Below are 8,598 nucleotides of genomic sequence, written 5' to 3' on the forward strand. Positions count from 1 at the left end.
CAAGGGCTTTAAATGCCAACTGTTTCCAGCTTTTCCGGGTGGTCATACATCTTAGCACTGACCAAGCCAAATGTTTGTCTGACTATCTGTCAATAATATACATCATCATAATACTGATGGAATTAAATGAAATATTGTGGAAGGGCATTGTCTATTAGACAAGAACGTGATAAGATGTGATACATTAGAACAAGGAGACATTTATTTTTCAGCTGGGTTTAAAATGTCTCAAGAATATTTTAAATATTCAAAAGTTTTGGGAGGGGATGACCTATGACCCAGGAGAATTTAATGGAATTTTGAAACAAGTTCAGAGATATTCTTATTACGAGTTTTTGCTCAAAATATGTCAAATGAGTAAATGATGGATTTCACTGAAATATTGTGCAGGGTTGGCCTATTAGACTACTTCCGAGTTAGAGCTTGATTTCTGTTTTCAAATTATTTTAATATCAAGCAATTGAACTCAAACGACTCTACTCATTTATCTTATAATGTATTATGGATTCAACTTTCCTTTTTTTTCAGGGAGTCCAGCTGATCGTTTCGCTCCAATGCGCGAAATCGAACCTCACGGACCCCTCGTGAACTCGGAATATTATCCATCATGGCTGGATTACTGGGGAACCCCACATAATACTGGTGACGTCACGGTATTCACATTTTCTGTTGATGTTGGAATTTGGTTTTCTTTGGATAAAGATTTTCCTCTCTGCTTTTATTTTCAGGCTGCGTTAATAACACAAAATAGATTAACCAGGTCTTGAGTTACCTCTATGCAATTAACTTCCATTGTGTTACCTGTTACAGTTGATAATCCAATAAATAAAATTAAATTACATTGATCTGACCACTGCTGTCGGTCTGCCCACACCTATATACACTACCGCTAGTTATTGGGTCCTCTGATTGGCCAGATAGTACTACAGTACATTGGATCCTTCTCTGGTTACAGCTCATCTTTCCTTTGCCTACACATACACCGAATAGTCTGGCATATTCTTTTAAATATTCTCCTCCCTCATATACACAACAGTAAGATAAGCAAAAAAATTCTCCTTTACTCAAAGGGTTTACTATTGCACTATAATTGTACAGTGGCTATTTTCCTTTAGCTATGGTAAGCAGCTCTTCTGGGAGAAGGACATTCCAAAATCAATCCATTATTCTATAGTCTTGGGTAGTGCCATAGTCTCTGTACCAGGGTCTTCCACTGTCTTGGGTTATAGTTCTCTTGCTTGAAGGTACACTTAGGCACAATATTCTATTGGTTTCCTTATTCACTTTCCTCGCTGGGTTATTTTCCTTGTTGGAGCCCTTGGGCTTATAGCATCATGCTTTTCCTAGCTAGTAATAATATATATACAGTAGGCCGCTATTCTATTGGTTTCCTTATTCACTTTCCTCGCCTCTGGGTTATTTTTCTTGTTGGAGCCCTTGGGCGTATAGCATCATGCTTTTTCAAAATAATATATATACAGTAGGCCTATATACATATGACTTTTCTTGTTTATATTTAATAGGAAATTGCCCAGTCCTTGGATGACCAACTAGCTTTTAACGCATCAGTCAACATGTACGTGTTTCATGGAGGGACATCTTTTGGATTTGGATCAGGTAGTTGGCGCTTTACCATATTTTCCTTTAGACAAACAAGCAGCTCTTATCTATTTAAATGAATTCCTCATCTAGGTCCTGCTTTTCTCTTTCTCAATATAATATCTGCACAATGTTTCTGAAAGATTTCATGTGATATAATTATAAATTCGATATTAAATGAGAAACAAGATAAAATCTCACTCGAAGCTCACATATGATACCAAGACTGTAATACACTTCCAGAAAGCCCAAATAACAATTTACAGAAAGTTAATACAATTAATCATGGTACCTCAATTTTAAAAGGATCCGACTTCGACATAAGTTTCCACTCGTGCCCCACGTCCTACGATTATGATGCTCCCCTGTCTGAAGCGGGAGATCCTACCGAGAAATACTGGGCTTTGAGAAACATCACTGAGAAGGTAAGAGACCTCACTGAGTGTATGAAAAATGTAATACAACATTATATAAGAAATGTAATAGAATATTATCGAGCAATGGGCACTAGGATTTCAATGATGGGATTTCATAGTTTAATTACTTTTAAATACAGGTTGTTGATGACCAACACCTTGCCTACAATGGGATACTTGATCCTAGCTAGGATGTCTCGAATTGCCAAGAAATTTTGATTTAAGAGCTTGCATTACCAAATGGATCTGTTATTAGTGTTCATATACATGTTTTGATTTCAGACTGAAAATATTACTTTGGTGTGTCGAGAAATGTATCGAGAAACGATAACTAGCTTTATAGCACTAGTTTTTTTGCTTTAAGATTGGGCATTTATGTAACCACTTTTATCTGAATTTTTCATTTAAGCCTTTATTGCTACTGTTGCTTTGATCATTATAGTCATCAGCGATAACTTGAGGCGTGCATAGGATGCATCTTAAACGATTCTATTCTACAGGACCTTTATTAACATACAACCATCTAATATATAATTCCTCCTTTGTAGTATCTTCCACTCCCTGAAGGGGATGTGCCCCCACCGTCGCCGAAGTTCACCTACGGAAAGGTGGCCATGGAAATCGTAACTAATGTTTTCCAAATGAAACTTCACCTGGATCACGTGAACGCAACCTGGCCTCTGACATTCGAAGAGCTATTTGTTTCAAATGGCCTGGTTATTTACCAGACAGTTATACCATTCAGAATTGTGAGTATAATGCAGATTGATATTACTAAAATGGTGAAAGTTATTTATATATGTGATGAGAATGGGTTGGATTACTGTGGGGACCCTCAGAGTACTGGTGACGTCATGAAGAGTTGTTTGTTAATGACATCAAAAGTATGAATTTGAATCCATATGCTTTATATTTCCTGTCAGTCTAAAACATGAAAGAATGACCACTAATCACTCGGATATCGCGGTTGTAACGTTCCAAGCATACAGCCACCTCATAGCTGAAAAATTACTAAGTAGATACAGAAATCTATGGTATATTTCAATCATTTTTTAAATTTTTCATACATTTTATCATCTATATTTTTTTAAGCTTTAATAAGCCTAAAACTGACTAAATAGAAAATAGTTACAATATGAAAACTGAAACTAATCTGTCCTCAGAAACTTGCGATATAGATTTATATATATATTTTTAAATCAGCGACGTACACAAGGAGCGATAGTTAAACCATGATATGGCAAGGGATTACTGCAGTCCTTGTATTGCTCACCCCAACCCCAATGTATTAAGTATTCAGTCCCTTATGCATGCCATTCTCTTAATTCTTTTTCGTACATGTCATTCGCTACTTTATCTTTCTAAAGTTCAGATTATTATCATTACTTGCCAAGCTACAACCCTAGTTAGAAAAGCAGGATGTTATATGCCTAGGGGCTCCAACAGGGAAAATAGCCCAGTGAGGAAAGGAAACAAGGAAAAATAAAATATTTCATGAACAATAACATTAAAATGAATATTTCCCATATAAACTATAAAAACTTTAACAAAACAAGAGGAAGAGAAATAAGATAGAATAGTGTGCCCGAGTGTACCCTCAAGCAAGAGAACTCTAACCCAAGACAGTGGAAGACCATGGTACAGAGGCTACGACACTACCCAAGACTAGAGAACAATGGTTTGATTTTGGAGTGTCCTTCTCCTAGAACAGCTGCTTGCCATAGCTAAATTGTCTCTTCTATCCTTACCAAGAGGAAAGTGGCCAATGAACAATTACAGTGCAGTAGTTAAACCCTTGGGTGAAAAAGAATTGTTTGGTAATCTCAGTGTTGTCAGGTGTATGAGGACAGAGGAGAATCTGTAAAGAATAGGCCAAACTTTTTGGTGTGTCTGTAGGCAAAGGTAAAATGAACCGTAACCAGAGAGAAGGATCCAATGTAGTACTGTCAGGCCAGTCAAAGGGCCCCATAACTCTAGCGGTAGTATCTCAACGGGAAAAAGGATAGAAAGCTTATGTGAAATAGCGACTCCATATGGAGATGGGTAAAGGAAGTAGGCAATAATGATGATGTATGCCCCTCTCATTTCAAAGTGTATATTCCAATATGTTTATATTTGAGAATATACCTCTTGCATGCTTTTATTTTTCATGATATATGCATGATGATTATACTTTTAAACATACTTTGATGTAGAATGCCCAGGATAGAAGAGAAATGGAAGGCTTATATGAAATACTGTAGCGACCCCATATGGTGATGGGTAAAGGCTGTAGGCAATGATGATGATGCATGCCCTTCTCAGTTCAAAGTGTATATTTCTAATATGTTTACCTTTAAACATACTTTGGTATGTTTATACCTTTGAGAATTTACCCATAGCAATTTTTCATCAAAGAAGATATATACAGTACCATTCATACTGTATAAGAAAGTTAGAGAAAACCTCTCTTCCTGTAATAATAATACAATGTAATTATAAACAATGCATTTATTTAAATGATCGTACTCTATCTCCAAAGGACGATCCATCACCACTCGTCATAGATGAGATCCACGATCGCGGTTACGTGTTTGTAGACAACAGATACTCGGGTGTCGTCTCGAGGGAGAGAGAGATGTACATGTTACCTCTTCAAGGCTTACAAGGAGAAACTTTGTCAATTGTCGTCGAAAGTCAAGGGAGGATTTGCTACGGTCCTCGAACTAATGACTTCAAGGTAAATAAATGGAGAAGAGAGCTCATTTTGTGTGAATATCACACATCATCAATTTATTTATGACTGGTTTAAAATTAATATTTGCCATATGGTCATAACAGTCACTTTAATTATATATAGATATTTGTTACTTGTTATATATAACTTTCTCTAACCAATAAAAATTGAAAACCTCTTTCTGAATTACTGAAGTCTTTCAAGAATTTTATAACGGCTTAACTCCTCCAAGAGCTAACGTGATCTAATTTTCCCATGTCATCCCAGTCCATGCTAGAAAAAAAGACATTAGTTTGTGGCTCTCATTGGCCTTTGTTCCTGATAACAATAATGCTGTCTTGCTGTAAGTGTATACTTTCACTCATGACATAATTTCAGGGCATAACCACCAACGTCACCCTTAGTGGGTTTGAGCTGCAGGATTGGACTATGGTACCCTTACCTCTGACGAACATTTCTCTCCTGTCATCAGTACTTTCTCAAATGGAAAAATTACACCACCATAAAAACACACCACAACCAGAGCTGCGAGGAACTCCCCAGGGTGGGATGTCCTTTTACACAGGCACGTTCAATGTTCCTGAATCCCTCGACCATCCACAAGATACGTTTTTGCGGTTGGATGGTTGGGGAAAGGTGAGTGGTTCTACCATAACAACTCAGTTTTTTTAATGACGTGCATTTGCACTTACTCGCAAGGGTGCCATTTCAGCTTGGAAAAGTTTCCTACTAGCTGACTGGATGAAAGTATTTTGTCTGAATAGCCTCGTTTTCAAGTAACTACCAAATAAAGTGAATCTAAACTTACTAACCTAAATTTCTCCCTCAGATATATGTTTTGTCAATGAATAATGTTAACGAATAATGAGATTATAAAGTATTGTGGCAAGTCCAAATTTAATAATACCACTCGCCGATGTCAACGACAGGAACTTGCTTATTTTCAGATGCACGCTGCATAATTTTGTAACTTTTTACATATTCTAACATAAATTCGGATAAATTACACAAAGCTGTCTAACTTCTTTGACTTTGCTTTGAAAAAGTTTTCATGAGGGAAGCAACTCCGGAGACTAACTCATGAGAACCTAGAACTGCCACTCTATTGTCTTTCTTAAACTATTGAGGCATGATAGTAAACATTAAGAGGCTTTTATTATTTCACCAGTGCACTGTGAAGATGTTCAATATTTTTCCTGGTCTCCCACTTTAAATAATTTTTCCTGGTCTCCCACTTTAAATAATATTTCCTTTTCTAGGGAATTGCCTGGGTGAATGACTTCTGCCTGGGACGCTACTGGCCAGAAGTTGGGCCTCAGGTGAAGTTGTATATGCCAAGGGGAGTACTGAAGACTGGCCCCAACAAGCTGCTACTCTTTGAGCAAGAACTGGCGCCTTGCCAAATTCCGGATACTTGCTTTATCACTCTGGAAGACAAACCACTTGTTGATGGGCCAACCCCATTGAGAAACTATACTCTTGAAGAGAATTTTGCTCATCATTAGAGATTTTTGAAGTCTAACTTTGTATCGTTTCATTTGCCTAATCTAATGGAGTAGGGGTGTCCAGATTGTAGTTTTCCGACTTGTAACCCATAAATCTGCCACTCTGCCTACAAGCTTGGAACCCCTTGGTTACTCTACCCACTGAAGCCAATGTGTGCATATGTGTACGTTCATTATTTTAATTATCTAACTAATCACTTAGTTCAATTAGTCTTTGCTCTGCCATAACTCGCTTTGCTCTCAATATAACATTTATCTCGTTGCTCCTCTTTTCTGGCAAGCGGTACATGTTGAGCTACACGTGTTTGCCGAGTGGGAGAGTAAACCTGCATTCAAGATTCTCTGAGATAATTTTCCTCTGTTTTCATACAAAAGCAGCACAGTGATATCCAAGCAGTCATCTTGGATCAGGCACAAGGGTTTCTGGCTGGTGGGAGGAGTGGCAGATTTCTGGAACACAATTCGGAACACTGCTTCAGGATCTTAGAGAATTGCATGATGCATTAGGAACATTTTTTATCCTTTTTATATTGGCCTTGAATGGGTGTCCAGATTTTATGAAATTGTGCATATCAATAAAGAATGCTTTTTCTTTTCTGTTTGCTTTGCTACCTGATAAAATCATAGATTAGGTACCAGTATGTCTCGATGTCATGAGATAAGGCATCTCAATGGAAAACATGAAGGAAAAGAACTAAATAATGAACCACAATTTTAGTTGTTATTCCAGTAAGCTTTTCTTTCATTGGCCTACTACTAGATTTATTTCTCTTGAATTTTATAGAAATTTACAACTTTAAACTTGATTTCTGTGACGCTTTTGAATTTGTCATTGTCACTTGAAAACCAAATTTTAGAGAGTACTGTATTATTTTCATTAACTTGGTTTATGACTTGCAAAGCTTCCTTACCAGAAGGCATGAAATATCACGAGGTTGGGCTCAAGATAAATAGAAGATAGACAGAGATGATAAGAACAGAATATGCAATGGATGAAATATCACATGAGGTTGGGATCAAGATAAATAGAAGATAGACAGAGATGATAAGAACAGAACATGCAATGGATGAAATATCACATGAGGTTGGGATCAAGATAAATAGAAGATAGACAGAGATGATAAGAACAGAATATGCAATGGATGAAATATCACATGAGGTTGGGATCAAGATAAATAGAAGATAGACAGAGATGATAAGAACAGAATATGCAATGGAAGATGAAATATCATTGGAAGGAGAAAGGATTAATGAGGTGGAATCATTTAAATATCAAGGAACTATGATCTCCAATACAGTATCTTTAGAACTTGAGTTTAATGAAAGATTTAAAAGAAAAACAAATCATAAAATGGCAAAACGTGTTCATAGGTTTACAATTTGGTTTTCGTAAAGGCCTTGGAGCATGTGACGCCCTTCTTATAATCTGAGACGTGAAATCTCCCGGATATGCATAAGATAGATTTTGATGTGCTACTGATGATGAAGAACTAAATTAAAGCAGAGGGATGGAAGAACTGTCTGGGGGAGAGGGGTCTGAGAATAAATAGAATCAAGACTGTAGGAATGCGCTGTAAATTTGAGAAAGTAGAGAGGGGTAGAGCTCTTGATTGGTTTTCATAAGTTAGAAGAGGTAGAAAGTTTTAAATATCTGGGGTTTGTGATTCAAAATACAGGAGACCTAGATGAAGAGTTGATTGGAAGGATAAAATCAGGGTGGAATAGCTGGAGGAAATATTTGATCATGGGATGTCAATTAAGCTAAAGAGCAAGATCCAGTACCAGGTGGTGAGATCCGCAATGTTGTACTCGTCCAAAACAGGGGCAACTAAGAGGAGAGATGAGAACAGGATTGATGTAACTGAGATGAGGATGTTGATGTGGCAATGTGGACTTACGAGAAAGGATAAAGTTAAGAACAAACATGTTAAGAGGCACTCTCAAAATAGCACCAGCTTCAACCAAGGTAAGAGAAAGTAGACTAAGATGATATGGACATGTAGACAGACGAGAAGAAGACCATACGATAAAGATGATGATGGATATGGGACTACCTGGTGGGAGAAGGTTAAGTAGACCAAAATTGCAATGGATTAACTGTGAGAAAAGATATATGAGAGAGATGGAGCGAGGAAGATGCAATGGACTGAAGGAATTGGAGAAATGTGTTGAAGAACCACTACAGCAACCAGCTTGTAGAGAAAGAAGAAAGAAGTTTGACTGATTAGTTATTGCAATGCTTTTCCAAAAATCCTTAAAAAAATTTTTATTCTAGAAAGGATTTCTTGGGCATCAGAGTTTTATCATAGTAATTGCAGTAAACATTTTTAGGATCGTATTTCAATAACAAGTACTGTAATCA

At 37.0% G+C, this 8,598-nt stretch overlaps 1 protein-coding gene across 1 annotated transcript in view; it reads left to right on the forward strand.

The window, feature by feature from the left end:
- The window catches only part of LOC137632743 (beta-galactosidase-like), a 12,323-nt gene extending 5,541 nt beyond the window's left edge, over window positions 1–6,782 (forward strand). The window contains exons 8-14 of the mRNA XM_068364820.1: window positions 529–653; window positions 1,524–1,617; window positions 1,906–2,024; window positions 2,564–2,764; window positions 4,537–4,734; window positions 5,110–5,367; window positions 5,991–6,782. Coding sequence (XP_068220921.1) covers window positions 529–653; window positions 1,524–1,617; window positions 1,906–2,024; window positions 2,564–2,764; window positions 4,537–4,734; window positions 5,110–5,367; window positions 5,991–6,236 — 1,241 coding nt within the window. The 3' untranslated portion in view covers window positions 6,237–6,782. The remainder of the gene's footprint in view (window positions 1–528; window positions 654–1,523; window positions 1,618–1,905; window positions 2,025–2,563; window positions 2,765–4,536; window positions 4,735–5,109; window positions 5,368–5,990) is intronic.
- The last annotated feature ends 1,816 nt before the right edge of the window (window positions 6,783–8,598 follow it).

The sequence above is a fragment of the Palaemon carinicauda genome, chromosome 42 (genome assembly GCF_036898095.1).
Source record: "Palaemon carinicauda isolate YSFRI2023 chromosome 42, ASM3689809v2, whole genome shotgun sequence".
NCBI classification, from domain to species: Eukaryota; Metazoa; Arthropoda; class Malacostraca; order Decapoda; family Palaemonidae; genus Palaemon; species Palaemon carinicauda.